Genomic DNA, 17,142 nt, shown 5'->3' on the forward strand with positions numbered 1-17,142 from the left:
AGCTAGCTTACTATCCTACTGTTCATTAAACCTGAAATTCTTAGCACATTTATCTCTGAACCTGTGAGTTTTCTCAGTACAATCCCGAGGGACAGTGGAGCATATGGGTAAGCAGAGTAAGACGTGCCACACAGGATTCACGGGGCAGAGCAGTCTGCCCTGCTGATTTTGTTTTCACACCGTGTCCATGGGACCCCTGTGCCCAGCGTTCCAATGGCCCCACGAGGCTAGAGTTCGGGGGACTCCAACTAATGAGAAGAGAAAGGGGTTGGATCTGTGACTGAGTAGTCAGTGGGGACTTTACCAACTCTGTCTTTGGAACAAGAAACTGCCTGCCCGTTCTGGTGAGCACACGGAGAGGTGTGAGCACCGGGGAACAGGACACGGTGTCTGTTTTATTACCTCCCTCACTGCGTTGCTTCCCTGGGTAACCAGTTCCTTATGCTGCAAACACTGTCCGGTAGGGAGAGATGGGGCCAGCCCATCCAGAGTTCCTCCTATATCCATTCCCAGAAGCTGATGAAAGCGTGTCAGCAAGACATACAACTATCACAAAGCAAAATAAAACACTTCATTTGGGGGCAATGTTTCTGCTGTCCTGGTAACAAAACACAGGCAAACGTAAAAGATTCAAAACATGAGCTATAATATCTAACACCCTGACGTGTCTGCTAAATGCCCGTGTTTGTGTATTTAAGAATAACAGTGGGTGTTAATTCCAGCACTTGGGAGGCAGAGGCAGGGGGATCTCTGACTTAGGCCGGCTTGGTCGGCAGAGTGAGTTCCAGGACTGCCAGGGCTACAAAGAGAAACCCTGTCTTGGCAAACAAGAAAGAATGAATAGCACTGTATAGCAAACATAAGACTCATGATCTTGTTTAGTTCTTGATCCAGCGTGGTCCCAGGGTGGCCCTTTGTGATACTGAGACTATGGCATAGTTTACATTAGCTAAGGCACAGGACCTAAAGAGCCAGGCAGGTAACAGTGGAGACCAGTGACCAGTGACAGATTTTGTTCTCTTTTTCATAATATCTTGTGTCATAAGAGACTGCCCCCAAAGGCAACTACCACACTTCATTACGTTCAGCCCTGCACCTCTTAATGGCTATGTGAAATTTGGCAATTTATGCGTCTGATAAATAGTCTTCAAGTGAATGTACAAACGAGCATGCGATGAAGTTACCTTCTTCAGGTCTTCTGTCCCAGCTCTATTGGAAAGAGTTAAACAAAAAGAAAAGTGGTCATGTTTTCAGTGGGGGCAGACACGAAAATGCATCAGCTTGATCTGAGACATCCTTGCCTTGAGGGATGTACATTACTCATACAGTGACCACACAGCCTGCGCTGCCCCGGCCAGGTCTGGGTCGTGCCTGTGATCCCTGTAATTATGCCGTCATAAATGTTCCATGCTCTGGATGGTAAATTGCATCATAGAGAAAACTGCTTCTAGACAGAAAGTGGAAGGTGTCAGATATGGGGTCCCCAGAACATGGGGAGCAGACGAGGAGAACCAACCCTCCTTAAAATCTGTTTCTGCTCCCAAGTTCTAGGGGATGTTTAAATGCAAATTTATTCTAAAGTTAAAGCTGAGTGTGGTGGCGTACTATCAGCATCCCAGCACTAAGGAGGCTGAGGCAGGAGGATGGCAAATGGAAGGCCAGACTGGATACATAGGGAGATCCCATCTCAAGTGCCCCACCTTACCTCTATTTCATAAAACTCGCTTAGTGCTCAATAAATGTATTCTGTCATAATGATTTCCTTCGCTATATTAATCACCCAATACAAGCCATTTTTTCTTCTTCTTATTTATTATGTTATTGTTAATTTTTAAAATAAATTTTGTTGTCATTGTTTTTCAAAACAGGTGTCTATGTAACAGAGACCTGGCTATCCTGGATTCACTTTGTAGACCAGGCTGGCCTTGAACTCACAGATCTGGTTGCCTCTGTCTCCTGAGTGCTGGGATTAAAGGCATGCAGTATCATGCCCAGCTTATTTTTTTTATTTATGTATATGTCTCTTGTACATGAGTGTATGCCTTGTGTGTTACAAGGTCAGGAAGAGGAGGAGAAAAGATGAAAAGGAGGAAGAGGAGAAGAAAGAAGAGGAAGAGGAAAGAGAGGAGGAAAAGGAAGAAATGGAGGAGGAAAAGGAGGAAGAGGAGGAAGAGGAGGAGGAAGAGGAGGAGGAAGAGGAGGAAGAGGAAGAACAGAAGGAAGAGGAGGAGAGGGAGGAACAGGAGGAGCAGGAGGAGGAGATGATATTGTATCCCCCAGAACTGGAATTGTGGATGGTTGTAAATCTCTGGGGAGAGGTCAGGGATGAGGCTGGCTTGGTGGTTAAGAGCATTGACTGTTCTTCCACAGGGTCTGGGTTCAAATCCCATGGAAGCTCACAACTGTCTGTAACTCCAAGATCTGACACCCTCACCCAGACATGCAGGCAAAACGCCAATGCATAGCAAATAAAAATAAATACATTTAAAAAAATCTCTGGACATGGGTGCTAGGTGTGGAATGCTGGTAACTCCGGAAGAGCCGTGAGCACCGACTCCAGCTTTAGCTCCTCATCTTCCAGACTGATTTGTCTGGGAATGAACAGAGGTGGCCTACAATTCACCGAGGACCATCCCATATTGATAGTTAGCACTTGCAAGTTCATCTCAACCTTCAGATTCATAAATCTGGGAGGTAGATTAGAACGTTATTACAGTCAGAGTCTCAGTTATATAGATGTAAAGAGCAAGACTGCGCTTACCACCCTAATTTTTTTTTTTTTTAGATTTATTTATGCCGGACGTGGTGGCGCGCGCCTTTAATCCCAGCACTTGGGAGACAGAGGCAGGCAGATTTCTGAGTTCGAGGCCAGCCTGGTCTACAGAGTGAGTTCCAGGACAGCCAGGGATATACAGAGAAACCCTGTCTCGAAAAACATAAAACAAAAAACAAAGTTTTATTTATTTTGTGTCTATGAGTACACCATTGCTGTCTTCAGACACACCAGAAGAAGGCATTGGATTCTATTACAAATGGTTGTGAGCCACTGTGTAGTTGCTGGGAATTGAACTCAGGACCTCTGGAAGAGCAGTCAGTGCTCTTAACCACCCAGCCATCTCTCTAGCCCTACAGGGTCCCATTTCTTGATTCACCAGGATGCTTATTTCATAAGTACCGTCTGCTAGGGAGCTTTTTTTGTTTGTTTGTTTTTTGTTTTTTTTGGTTTTTTGGATTTGTGTTTCTCTGTATAGCCCTGGCTGTCCTGGAATTCACTCTATAGACCAGGTTGGCCTTGAACTCAGAAATCTGCCTGCCTCGGCCTCCCAAGTGCTGGGATTACAGGCGTGTGCCACCACGCCCGGCGCTAGGGAACTTTCTAGACACACATTTTTCTAGTTTTGCTTTCTTCATTTTATATGTAAAAATGAACAGGAAAGTTGGCCAGAGTGCAAGAAGAAATGGTTACAGGATATGGGAGGCATGGCTCAGTGGTAAAGCAGGCTTACTGCTCTTGCAAAGGACCAGGGTTCGGGTCCCAGCACCCACACAAGGCAGGTCCCAAGTGCCTGTGACTCCTCCAGTTCCGTGGCACTTGCTACCCTCTGATCTCTGCATGTGTGTGCATGTACATGGTGCCCATAAACTCATGCAGACACACAAATATACACACAATAAATCATCTGTTTTGTTTCTTTCCCCAGAGACAGGGTTTCTCTGCATAGCCCTGGCTGTCCTGGAAATCACTCTGTAGACCAGGCTGGCCTCGAACTCAGAACTCCCTCAGGCTCTTTGCCTCTTGAGGGCTGAGACTGGAGGCCACCCCCACCCAGGCAAATCTTTTAAAACAAACAAATGAAAGAAATGGCTGTCGGTATCTGCATTTCTCTTACTTTGTGTGGTATCGGGGTTCATATCAACCCTGAACTGCATCCCGAGCCTTCACCTTTACCCCTGCTTTGAAGGGGTAGTAACTCCGTCAAAATAGAAACAAGCACTGGTTAGTCACAGCAAAAGCAGGCAGAAGGCAGCCTGAAGTACGTGGCAAAAACTGCAATGTTCTAAATCAAAAGCCTGACAATATAGCTACACACGGGGCTGACCGAGGAAGGCAGAGAGTTTTCATTACGTTTCCTTATTTAACAACATGTTTTCTCTGTGCACCAAGCTTAGAGCCCCAGAACAGTGTTTAAATATAATTTAAAAAGAATTCGCACTTAGATTGCCAGAGGAAAGAAGTCCAAAATTTTAATTCCAGGGTTGGCAAGCATGCCAAAGCTTGCTACGGGAGTTGTTCAGTCAGTCCTGGAAAAAAAAAAGGCTCTTAGGATCACCTGGAAGCTATTCTAAATTACACAAGGTACCACTTGCATCCCGACCTATCCTCTCCCAACCCCCACCCCAGCGGCTGACACTTTGAAATTCTTGGTCCTCACCCCGGAAGAGGAGGTCATCCCAATATCGACCACCAGGGGGCACCCCTTCCCAACTGGGCTTATTTCTGTCTGGGGAGGAAAAGGCTGTGGTTTTCAATCTGGTCAGCACTGAGGGCATGTTTTTCTTAGGAAATGTCCTTTATATGAAATGAGAATATTATATGTGTATAACTCTAAACATTAAAAAAAAAACAAAACTAGGGCTGGTGTGATGGCACACGCCTTTAATCACAGCACTTCAGAGGCAGGCAGAGGCAGGCAGATCTCTTGAATCTGAGGTCAACAGGTTTACATAGAGAGGTCCAGGCCAGCCAGACTAGACAATGTGAGTGAGACCCTGTCTCGGGGGTAGAGGGTGTGGTGGGAAGGGAATCTTAAAAGGATTAGAATGGACATTGACTTGGGGGAGGGGCTTTCCTAAAATTGCATTTTCACACCATAATAGAGCCCAGTAAAAAGTCCACACACACACACACACACACACACACATCCATAACTTATATAATGCTGTAATGGTAATAATAAAAACAGAAGGGCAACTCATAATTACTTGCGCATGTTCCTAAATAAAATTTATGTAGCAGAAAATATACAACAAAAGTACTCTTTAATCAGAAGTCACTGTTTTAAAATGCAGACGAATGCAGGTGTGTTATAGTGACAGCCATATCCCTGAAGCACATAGTGTAGTCCCAGATAACTGGGAGCTGGGACAGGAGGATTCCATGAGCATAGGAGTGAGGCTAGCCTGGGCAACATAGCAAAATGGGGTGGGGGAGGGAGGGAGAGAGAGAGGAGAGAGAGAGAGAGAGAGAGAGAGAGAGAGAGAGAGAGAGAGAAGAGAAGAAAGGGAAGGGGTGGCTGGGGGGGGGAGGGGAAAGGATGGGGGAGGGCAGGGGAAGAGATGGGGCAGAAAGGGACTGGGAGAAAGGAAATCCAGGTCAAGGCCACATCAAAAGGCTCAGAGAACAAATGACTCTGGCAGGGCTGGGACCAAGCTTTCCTGGAGTCCAGTCCCCAGCTCTCACCACCAGACACAGAGGTGGCAATGCAGTCATAAACAGAGCTGAGTCTATGACTTCAAAGACCTCCATGTAAGTCCGTGCAGCACAAGGAAGGTTGACCCTGGGGTGGATATTACAAATGCATCATGGTTCCCATGCACCATGGTTGTAGAGACAGTGAACAGATCCAGACTCAAACGTGGGAAGTGGGGGCTTCTACCGAAGCAACACTGGCAATTGCAGGAGGTCACAACCTCCTTTCCCTGTTCAATGGTGGTGAGATAAAAAATTACCAGAAGGTGAAAATCATGTAGGGACAGCTAGATCCTCAGGATGCCACTCCCTGAAGACTGGCCCCTGCTGGAGAGGCCACCTGAAGCAGGGAAGAGAGGGGTACATAGCTTTCTTTCTTCCTGCCTGGTCCACTCCAATCTCCTGACAAACGTCTCCCCTGTCCAAACCCAGCCAGCAATTGGAGAAGCCTGCAAAGCCACTCCTGTGCTAGTCACCCCGTTAATCCTAAAGAGCCAAGGAGGGAGCCCACGGACCCAAACCTCACAGCCAAGGTTAACTAAAGCATGCTCCTTATTTGTGCACACACGGTGCCTCCCTCTAAGGCAGGATTTGAGAGGTCTGTGTGGGACTGAGGAAGACAAGGTTTGTATAGTTCAGGGGGAGGAGGTTTCCAAATGAGGGATTTGGTGGGCAAAATAAGTGAGGCTACAGGAGAAGAACGTTAATATAATAAGTTAGACCTAAAGACCTCCTGAAGCAAAGACCTGACTGCAAGGTGCTCGTAAAACAGTCACAACAACAGGTAGCTGTAACACTCGTTTGCAACATAGGTAGGGTTGCGAGATGGTTATCGTAGCTTTGGGGTGGGGGGAGATGATCGCCGTTCCCGGACCGTGCAGCACAGAACATTTGTCGTTAAGGTTACAGTGCGGCATGGCCCAATCCTTGAGAAACAGATTTAATCATAAATAGGAGTGAGCTTAGTTTGTCTTCACTCTAAGATGGCTTTCAAGCCTAAGATGGAGGCAGGCTGGATTGTCCCTTCCAGATCAGAGGCCGAGTAAAGGTCTACACTGCCCAGCAAAGGAACCAAACAGGTACAAGCACACTTTCTCTTGCTGTTCTACAGAGAAAGGAATTTAAGTTTGATTCTAATTATAAACCACTAATCTATAGACTAGTTGTATTTAACAGAAGGAAAAAAAAATCTCTTAGCCGGGTAGTGGTGGTGCATGCCTTTAATCCCAGCACTTGGGGGGCAGAGGCAGGCAGATTCCTGAGTTTGAGGCTAGCCTGGTCTACAGAGTGAGTTCCAGGACAGCCAGGGCTACACAGAGAAACCCTGTCTCAAAAAACCAAATAACCAACAAAACAAAAAAGAAAAAAATCTCTTTTTAAGTCATAGCTGACTTTTAGATATTTTGCCCACAGGTGTGTGTGTGTGTGTGTGTGTGTGTGTGTGCACATGCATGTGCATATGTGGTGTATTGTATGTAAAGTTCACATCCCAGGATGCATACCTACGGAGACCAGTTTTCTTCTGCTAATTCTACACTTTACTCTCTTGAGACCCTGGAGCATATATATATATATATATATTTTTTTTCTTTTTTCCTACTAGGCTAGCTGGCCAGGCCAGTGAACTCACACGCCGGCACCGCCGGCACTGCAAGCATGCTTTTCCAGTGAGCCATCCACGAACCCAATAAGCCCGAGTCTCCTTAAACTCTGGAAAACAAAGCAGTATGGACTCCTTGGGCTAGGTGCAATGGGATCACTTGATGCTAATAAGGAGGAATGGTGTCCTGTTTAAGGGAAAGGACGTTGGGTACCAGTCTTTAAGTTTTTGGAAGACTTACTGAAACACTTTGGGTGGGCTCTTCATGACTGTGTATGGTCGGAGGAGGTGACAAGCTGTGCTAGGAGTCCTGGTCATACTTCTTCAGGAAGGTGAGGGTGGGCAGAGAATTGAACGCCTCCCGTCGGTACTGAGGGGAACGTGGAGCGCCCTCTCGTGGACACAGTTAGTCAAGCGTGGCTGCAGGCCTCTTCCTCGCCCATAATCTAACCAGCTAGTATGTCTTTTCCCTCCAAACACTTCAAGGGGCAGGACTCAAAGGGGACTCATTACGGATTACAGAGGGTGTGCCTCACTTTCAGAAGATTTTCAGAAAAGTGGCTTGCAAAGTCCAGGCCTATAAGTGCAAATAGAGTCGGGAGGTTTCAATTGGGTCTGAGCTCAAGCCCCAACAAGACAAGCTAACTTCTGGTTTATACTAAAAAAAGCCAGTTTCTCCTGCAGTTTCTGGCGGTGCCGGCTAAGCAGGGCCATTCCGTCGTGAAGAACCACAGACTTTGAGCACAATTTTCCTTTAACATTTCCAAGTCTGTACTCTCCTCCTCTCTGTGGGTGCTATAGGATACCCTCTGCCCCACCCTGCCGCTCTGGGATCTTTCTCAGCAAATAATATCAATCAGAATCCTTCACTTTCCACTCCACAGCTTTAGGTCTAAGCCCTAGTCCCACTCACGGTGCTGTGAACTGGTCTCTCTGCAAGACCAGCATCTTTCAGGAAAACACAGGATTCTCCCGCTGGCACCTTCTTGTCCATCCCTGCTTCCCCAAATTCCAAAATCTACATAGAGAACAACTTAGATTTGTTCTCAGGGGACTTATTGCCCAACATCCAAAGCCTGGGACATAAACCACACGTAACATCTGTCAAAAGCACTTTACAGTCGAAGGGTAAAGTCGATCTTTGCTGTTAATCAGAATACATCCAGACTCGGTTTTCTCTGTTTCTACAGGCGAGGAGGGAATCGGAGACTCAAAGGTCAAGTGCCTCGCCCACGGAGCGGAGCCCGTACTCAGCAAGGCAGACGTGCTGAGACTCCTGCAGACCTAGGTTTGAATCCTGGCTCACTCACGGAGTTCAGACAAGCGGCTTCTCTTCCTCGTGCACGAGTCTCATTCTGAAGACAGGATTTCCAATTCGGGACTGTTACCAAGAGGATAAAGCGCGTAGCAGCAGTGCCTGGCGCAAGGCCGCCGGAACTATAAATGTGAGCTCCCTTTCAGACCCCAAGCCTGGCGAGCTGCTTCTCCTATTTCTACAGCGGCTCCGCCCTCTCGGAGCTGCCCAGGCCACTGGGGGTGCCAACTGTGGAGCGCTGTGTCGGTCTTGACGCTGCATCCGGTACCAGTGAACCTTAAAGAAGCTTAGGGGAGAGCGGTGGGGAGCGAAGTGAAGGGGAGAGGCAGAAGTCGGATAGAGGGGGCTGAGTGGAACAGAGAGAGGCTGGCACCCACCGCAGAGGGGCCCTCTGCCCGGCCTGCACCTGCAGTGTCCCCAAGTGGTTGATGCCCGCCCTCTTCCCTCCCTCCACCCCAGCTTCTTCCTTACTAGCCGCCTCTGGGTGGCAGCCACAGGACCTCCAAAGGCAAAGAGTGGTCCTCGGCAGTGAGACGCGTGGGCACGCGGGCTCCGCGTCCCCCGAACTGCGGCCCCGCCCTCCTGCCCGCCCCGCCCCCTCCCCGGCCCGCTGGCAGGAGGCGGGGCGAGCGCCGAGCTCGGGACGGTGGGGGACGCGCGTGCGGCAGCTTCTCTCCGCCGGAGCCGCCGGGCAGAAGCCGTGGTGGCTGCTGATCCCCGCGGACTGGCAGTGGGCGGGGAGCGGAACGCGGGAGCTCGTCGCGTGTCGCCAGACAAGTGTTTTTGTGCGAGGCCGCGGCGGCTGCCTCGGCGCTCTGAACACACAGCACAGGGGATGCGAGCGGCCACGGCGGCTGTGCCAGGAGGACCCGAGCGCCGTTGACCTGAGCGAGGGGACACACTCCCCCGGGTCGGCTGAGTGCGGGGGAGGGGACGGCGGGAGCGCGGGGTGTACGCCGGGCGGGGCAGGGGGTCAGTGATGACCGGGCGCGCGGGGAGGCTGCACGCCGCCGCCGCCGCCGCCCGGAGCATCTGCCGCCTGAGCTGCGGATCGCGGCCGCCGCCCGGGCCATGGAGACGCTGAACGGCCCCGCGGGCGGCGGCGCCCCGGACACCAAGCCGCAGCCAGCCGGCCAGCATCACCGCCACCACCACCTGCACCCGCTGGCCGAGAGGAGGCGGCTGCACCGCGCACCTTCGCCCGCCAGACCCTTCCTCAAGGACCTGCACACGCGGCCGGCCACGGCCACCCCTTCCGCGGGCCGTGCCCCGACTCCCGCGGCTCCTCGCTCGCCTAGCCTTGCGGGAAAGGCGCCGCCGTCGCCCGGGCCCCCGGCCGCGCCCGGTCGCCTCTCCAGACGCAGCGGCGTAGTCCCCGGCGCGAAGGACAAGCCGCCGCCGGGCGCCGGAGCTAGGTCGGCGGGCGGCGCCAAGACCGCCCCGGGGACCAGGAGGGCGGCGCGCGCAGGGCCGGCGGGCGCAGGGCCGGCGGAGCCACTGCCCCGGGTCGGGAGGCCGGCTGGGGCCGAGCCGCCGCCTGCAGTCGCGAAGGGCCGCAAAGCCAAGCGCGGCCCCGGGACGCCTCCAGCTCGCGCCGTCGTGCCCCCGGCTCCAGCCGCCCGGGTTCCCGCCGTGACCCTCTCTGTGACCTCGGTGGCTGGCTCTCGTGTCAACCACACGGACAGCAGCTCAGATCTCTCCGACTGCGCCTCCGAACCTTTGTCTGATGAGCAGCGTCTGCTCCCCGCCGCCAGCAGCGATGCCGAGTCCGGTACGGGCTCCAGTGACCGGGAACCCCTACGCGGAGCACCCACTCCGAGCTCCGGATCCCGCGGGCCACCGCCGGGCAGCCCCGAGCCCCCTACGCTGCTCGCGGCGCCCCCTGTCGCCAGTGCCTGTCTCGGGGGCCGAAGCAGCCCAGGCGGGGCCCCCTCAGGGTCCCCGGGACCCGGTTCGCAGGAGGATGTTGGGAGCCGAGCGCCACTGGAGCGGACCATTCTTGGGACCTTCAAGGAGCCTAGTTTGGGCGAACAGCCCCGGCTCTTGGTGGTGGCAGAGGAAGAGGAGCTGCTGAGGGAGATGGAGGAATTGCGCTCGGAGAACGACTACCTCAAGGTGAGCGGCCGCCGGGGTGGCCGGAGACTTGGAAGCCGACTCGGGATCCTCTGGCTTCCCTGGGGTCATGTGAGCTCATCTCCTGGGGCCTCGTTAACTCTTTACCCCTTCTTTGCCCTAACTGCTACCCAAATCCACTGACTTCTGGTAATCTAACTCCAAACTTGTGGGAGGACCTGTAGGTCTGGTTTATTTTCCCCTCTTTGCTCTTATTGTTTTTAGAAATCTTGCCTGTCTTCGCTGATGCCTTTGGGTGGCTATACATTATTTTGAATACATTGACCGCTGCACTGTCACCTGTTGAAGAGGGTTATCTAGATGTCCAGCTGTAGCCCTACATGTGCGCTTGTGTATGGTGTGGTTTCCAGGTTCCAGACTTATCCGCAGGAGGGCCTGCAAGTTCAGAACGAGCCGGCGCCCCATTCGGTCTCCTCGAGGTCTTTGGAGTATAGCAGAAGGGACTGTCCATAGTGATAAACAAAATTTAAATTCAGAAGGGGCGTTTTGAACTTCGCGTCTGGTTCAGGGACTGTAGTATTTTTGTGAGCAGCTCTTTGTAAGCGACTGTAAGTAGGTTTTCAAAACCGGTGTCAGGAAAGGACACAGCAGCTCTTTCGAAGGAACTGTAGCCTCCCACAGACCTAGTGCTATCCAGTGGGGCCTGCTAGCAATGATCTTATTTTGTTATCAGTTGGGATGGATAAACTGTTTCCATGATGTTTTCTACAGGGCTAGCCTGCAGAGCAGAGGGTTTAGACAGAGTTGGGCGATAAGTTAAAGACAATTGAGGTGATTTGGTAAGAGAAACCAAAGGGTGATTGTAAAGAGAGTGACTTAATTTGTTGTAATCCTCAGGTTAGAAAATAACTCCAGGAAGGGAGATCTGCTCACACATCTGTCAAGACCTTGTTGAATATCCTCTTCCTGGCCAGAGCCCCGGGTGGGAGGTATCCTCGATTTATGTGATTTGAGCTGTTTGTTTGCAGGTGACGAACCTGCCTGAATGAGGCCCCGTGTTGAGGCCGCAGTGGAGGTTCAGGTTTTTAAGGCTGTGGTAGTGAAAGACACAACTCAACCTGGAGTTGACATCTCCTTGTGGGTACTCAGAACCTCATCATTGATCAGAAGTTACTTTTTGATCAGTGATGATAAGCTAGGTTGTCCTTTGCTGAGCGGAGTACTTTGGGATGCTTCCAGTAATGTATTTGCCTTTGTCGTTTGGTCTTATGTAATAAGTAGCAGTGAGCCTTTCAAAGGTGTGGACGAGAAAAACAGCTACATGGTGTGTGGCACTCGTGCAAGCAGCACTGTGCAGCTAGCTATGCCTGGCTAACTCAAGGTCCGAGCAGGGTGAGAAAGAAACACGTGCTTTTTAGCCCCAGACATAAGTTAAACCCGTGGCCTATGACCTATGGTAGTTCTGATCAAATCACAGGAATGAGTTTTCTTTCAAGAGTCTTTGTCCCTGCACCCTTGATCCCAGAACAGGGAACTTAGCTGTCATTTCCGAGTTCATTCTTAACTGTATCTGCCCAGTCCCATTTACTTGATTTTTAAAAACATGATCAGATTCCCCGTGGATGGAATCCTCCCTGACATTTCATTGGCTCTTTGAAACATGGGAACTGGGTTTTGCGCCCCCCCCCCCCCCATTCCATCATCTTAGATGTGAAACCCCTGCCTGGGCGTGTTCCTCAGGATCTGTGCTATTGCCCTACACCCTCCAAACCATGCTGCTGATCTGGTGTTACAATTACTATTCCTCAGGGAAGATGCTAAGTATCAGACACTTAAGATCTTGCCCATGGTTACCCTGTCCCCAAAAAAAGTGGTGTTCCCTTCTTGCCCCTCCTGAGCCTGCATACCATGCTGCTCAGGCTGCTCCCTGTTTGCCAGCAAAGCTGTTGTCTGGCCTACGCCCATTCACTACTTCAGAGCTCCTTACTAGCTCTCCTAAGGAGGGGGAACCTCTGTTTTCTCCTCAGGTGAAGGGCCAGTATTAAGCATCTCACAGTGGCCAGTGTTTGAAGGGCTGTAGCTATCCCACGGGTAAGGTTTGATTTGCAAGAACTCTTCAGTAACTGCTTCCTGGGGAGGCCGTGTCCTGGCCATCTGTTTGCCGAGCCTGTGGAGTCCATCCTCCAGTCTCTCCTTGCGCAGCAGGAGAGTTAGTGAGAGTGGTCTGAAGGAGAGCGGGCCGCCAGAGCCATTGCCCAGGGGTGTATGCCATGCGTGTTACGGTAGTTCAACTTTCATGAGAACAATAATCCTACGGGGCTTTCCCGCAGGCCGGTGAGCCTGGCCGTTCGCTTAGATGTCATGTGGACTTCGATGAAGCGTGGGCCGTAGTCATTCCTTTTTTTCCCCCACAAGGTAGCTAGAATGTGCACATCATAAACTTAATTTTGCCTTTTGCTTATTGATATTTTTGCCCTCCGGTCCTCCGGACACGCCCCCACCCCCTCTCCATCCTCGCTCTCCACCCCCCCCCCCCACCCCCATAGAGTAATGTGCGCTTCTGCACAGAACTCCTGAGAAGATGCACAGCATCTGTCTGGACCAGCGTTCTCTTAGAAGAAATTTGGTACAGAGGTTTTACGTCTCTACATTCTGGTGCGGGGTGGTGGGTGGGTGAGTGGGTTAGTTATTACGTTGTTTCCTGAGAAAGAGCTGTTAACCGTCATTGTACAGGACTTGCTCAGTGGACCAGAGCGTCTGGAATAGGAAAATAATAATGGTGGACATTCTGAGAGAATGCGTTGTTGGTAAAGGAATTCAAGGGCTGTCTCTTTGACTAGCACGCTCCCTCTCTGCTGTGTGGAGCATGTAGAGTCATCCTTGATCCCATGGTCTTTCCTCAAAGGACACTGGGTAATTAGACGAGAAGAGCAGATGCCTCCATCCAGGAGGCTGGCTTCTGCAGGAAAGTAAATGCAGAAACACACTTGGGGTGTCCTCTGACCTCTGATGACCTCACAGATAGCATTCAAAAATTAAGACCAACATAGGTATGGGTTGCCTTTGGGTCTTGGACAAATCCAGGCAAGTTCTTAATGCTGAAGAGTGACTCCCACCAGCGAGGGGGAGGGCAAAGGAATGAAAACCAAAAACCAAAAAAACCCAAAAAACCCTAAAAACTAGCTTGGCCCCTTGGCTGCTCCCTGGCGCTTTTGCTTGAGTGCTCTGGACCAATCAGACCAGCAGGCTGCTCCTTGTCAACATATTAATTATGCTCCCCATTTCTATGGACCTTTCACAAGCTAATCACCGAGTCCACTGGCTGGTTTTGAAAAGGCTCTTAGCAATCCTACTTTACTGTGATGGGCTCACAGCCTGGCCCAGGACAGTGGACCTTGCATCCTGATGTCCTGTGTGGTAACCCAGTCAGTATTAGTTACTCACAGCCTGGGTCAAGACAGTGGACTTACATTCTGGTACCTTATGTGGTAGCCCTGTGTTAGGATAGGAAGGACTGTTTCTTTCTGCTCTGCTCTCAACTGTTATTTTCTTAGAATCATTTTTATTTTAAAATGAGGGCAGTTAACTGTCTCTCCTGGGGAGGAGTTAATTTCTTTTTTTGTTGTTTTTTTCATTTGTTTGTTTGTTTTTTGTTTTTTGTTTTTTGTTTTTTTTTTCGAGACAGGGTTTCTCTGTGTAGCCCTGGCTGTCCTGGAACTCACTCTGTAGACTAGGCTGGCCTCGAACTCAGAAATTCGCCTGCCTCTGCCTCCCAAGTGCTGGGATTACAGGCGTGCGCCACCACTGCCCGGCCCAAGGAGTTAATTTCTTAAAGAGAGACCACAGAGGTTTTGGGTTGGGAGGGAGAGAGATGCTGCGGCTTGAGCCTTGTCAGTGTGACGTGTAATAATCAAAGACGGGGCGCTGAGAACAGCCCCAGCCCCCGAAGTTTGGGAGATTCCTAGTTTCTGGCTGACATGGTCGGTTCCATTTGGCTGGCTGGATGCCAGGGGCTCAGCATGGCCTGAGGGTGGTGTGGTGGCCTGGGCAGGAACCAGCATCTTAGCAGCTGGAGGGTCACCTATCTCCTCCTTGCTCCTGGTCCCTCCCCTCCCCTTTTCTTTGGGGGGGGGCGGTATTAGCGTGGAAGGTATTGGTTATTCTCTCCGGACATTCTGCTTCCCTCCCATGAGGCATTCTTTATTCAGCCCTGAAAGGACCAGGATGCAAATCTTAGGTGGCAAGATGCTGTGGTCCGAGACAGCAGCCACTCAGCTGCCGGCCAGACTGTCACTTGGTAAACAATAGTAGCAGTCCCTGGGCCTGCTCAGCCACAGCTGGTCTCTGCACAGAACATTTCCATTGTCCCAAAGGAAATGAGGCGCTTTATTCCTATATGACAAAGGGCAGCAGTTTCTGCCTTAGACTCCCAGGAGAGGAGAATATTGCAGCAGTAACCAAAGGACTGTTTGTGTTTCCACTGGGTCTGTTTACTCCGAATTGGTTGATGGAGAAGCAGTTACTGATCTGAGCTTTTTTTTTAAGTTGACCCGCAAAGTGTGTCATTTCCTATGTTTTCCCACACGTATGCGTTAATCTGTGATTAGGAGAGATGGAGATTTGAATATAATTGTTGGAATGGTCGGTCTAGTATTTTGGTTAACTAGACCAAGAAATCCTGCATTTGCATTTTGCAGGTAAAGTTGTTATTTTACTCACCTGTGCCCATGACACCCATAAGCCTTCCAATTTGATGTCTGTTAAGAGGTTTGACTCATTGTCCGTAGCAAAGGGGAATTGTTGGACAGCTTCACACAGCTTCAAAAACCCATTTTATATAAAATATAGTTAAAGGGCAGCAAGGTGGCTTAGTAGATAATGACAGTGGCCAAACCTGAGTCTGCATCACCTGGTGCAGGGAGGGAGAACCAGTTTCTAGAAAGTTAATTCTCTGACTTCCTTATGAGAATCAATAAATATAATGTCGTACAGTTTTAAACAGATCAAAATATGCATACAATGTATAGACTGTTTTTGTTTGTTTGTTTTGTTTTGTTGTTTCTGGGGACAGGGTTTATCTATATATCCCTAGCTGTCCTGGAAATGGCTCTATAGACCAGGCTGGCATCAAACTCATAGAGATCCACCTGCCATTGCCTCTCAGGTGCTGGGATTAAGGAATGTGCTACCACTGTCTGGCTAAAAACTAGGTTTTCAATTAGAAAATGGCCTAACCTTTAAATAATCCTAACAGTCTAATGTTTGAAAAAAAAAAAAACCCAAAAAACTATTAAGGACAGCTTTTGCCCTTATCCTTCCTGTGCATAAAAGGACGTCAGGCTGGAGAGATGTCTCAGCAGTTAAGAACATTCACTGCTCTTGCAGAGGACCGAAGTAGCCACATCAGGTAGTTCATCACGACTTTTAAGGATCTCTTGCCTTCTGTCCGGAAGGAAACTGCACACACGTGCTTCATATTTGTACAGGCACATAAACATAAAAATAGTTTTTTTTGTCTGTTGTGTTTGAGATTTCTATTATTGTTTAATATTTTATTTTGAGACAGGGTTTAATCCCAGGTGCTGGGATTACAGGCTTTCACCACCACCGGCAGGCTGAGAAAATTTTAAAAAGGAAAGAAACTTATGTGTGTGTGAGACATCAGAATTTTCTACTTTACTTACTATATTGAAATTATAGCACGCCTGTAATCCCAGCACTCTGGGTGGCAGAGGCAGGTGGATTTCTGAGTTCGAGGTCAGCCTGTTCTACAGAGTGAGTTCCAGGACAGCCAGGACTACACAGAGAAACCCTGTCTCGAAAAAATCAAATCCAACCCCCCCCCAAAAAAAAAAGAAAAAAGAAATTATATCTGCTAGAAACACTGCATGTTCTGCTGTGTTTGATTTTCTTGATTTTTTTTTTTTTAATGGCAGACATGGCAGACATCTTTAAGGATCAGGACCTGTTTTCTGAAATTTAGCATATCCTCAATAAGTTCTTTCTTTTTCCTTTTTTTCTTTTTTTTTTTTTTGTTTTTGTTTTTGTTTTGTTTTGTTTTTTTGTTTTTTTGAGACAGGGTTTCTCTGTGTAGCCCTGGCTGGCCTGGAACTCACTCTGTAGACCAGGCTGACCTCCAACTCTGGCTCTGCCTCCCTAGTGCTGGGATTAAAGGTGTGCGCCACCACTGCCTGGCTTATCCTTAGCAAGTTAATGTAGTGTTAGTCGGAAAACCACAGTCCACCGTGACCCCACTCCCATTAGCAATGCTCTTTGTGTTGTGGGGAGCTGTGGGCATCTTACATGGTTATTAATTTGCCTCTGTGGTAACTGACTTTCACTAGACCTGAAGATCATGCTTTTCAAGGCTGTGAAGAGAGTTGAATCACCAGCCTCAGTTTACCTTTGAAGCAGCCCGGCTGTGGAAGGAAGGCATAAAGCCCTCAGGGTCCTGGTGTTTAAAAGGAGAGAAGAATCATCATTGGCCACCGCGGTGCTCTCTGGAGTGCACTAACTGCAAGGCAACTTTTCCTAGTTTACATGGATGTTGGGCTTTTAAAAGCACAACTGTAGGTTTGTTACTGTTCCGTCAGGCCTGCTAACAGCTAATTTGTTGTATTTACTAGAAGCTTGAGTGTCTGCGGTAGCGGGCGGCCATGTTTGCAGTCTAGCTTCCTTTGTTAT

General features: G+C 49.7%; 1 protein-coding gene across 2 annotated transcripts in view; it reads left to right on the forward strand.

Moving 5' to 3' along the window:
- Positions 1 to 9,021: 9,021 nt before the first annotated feature.
- The window catches only part of Mtcl1 (microtubule crosslinking factor 1), a 113,583-nt gene continuing 105,462 nt past the window's right edge, over positions 9,022 to 17,142 (forward strand). For both annotated transcript variants that reach the window (XM_052192698.1, XM_052192699.1), the window contains exon 1: positions 9,022 to 10,500. In XM_052192698.1, coding sequence (XP_052048658.1) covers positions 9,457 to 10,500 — 1,044 coding nt within the window. In that variant the 5' untranslated portion in view covers positions 9,022 to 9,456. The remainder of the gene's footprint in view (positions 10,501 to 17,142) is intronic.

This window comes from Apodemus sylvaticus, chromosome 9 (genome assembly GCF_947179515.1).
Source record: "Apodemus sylvaticus chromosome 9, mApoSyl1.1, whole genome shotgun sequence".
Taxonomy (NCBI): domain Eukaryota; kingdom Metazoa; phylum Chordata; class Mammalia; order Rodentia; family Muridae; genus Apodemus; species Apodemus sylvaticus.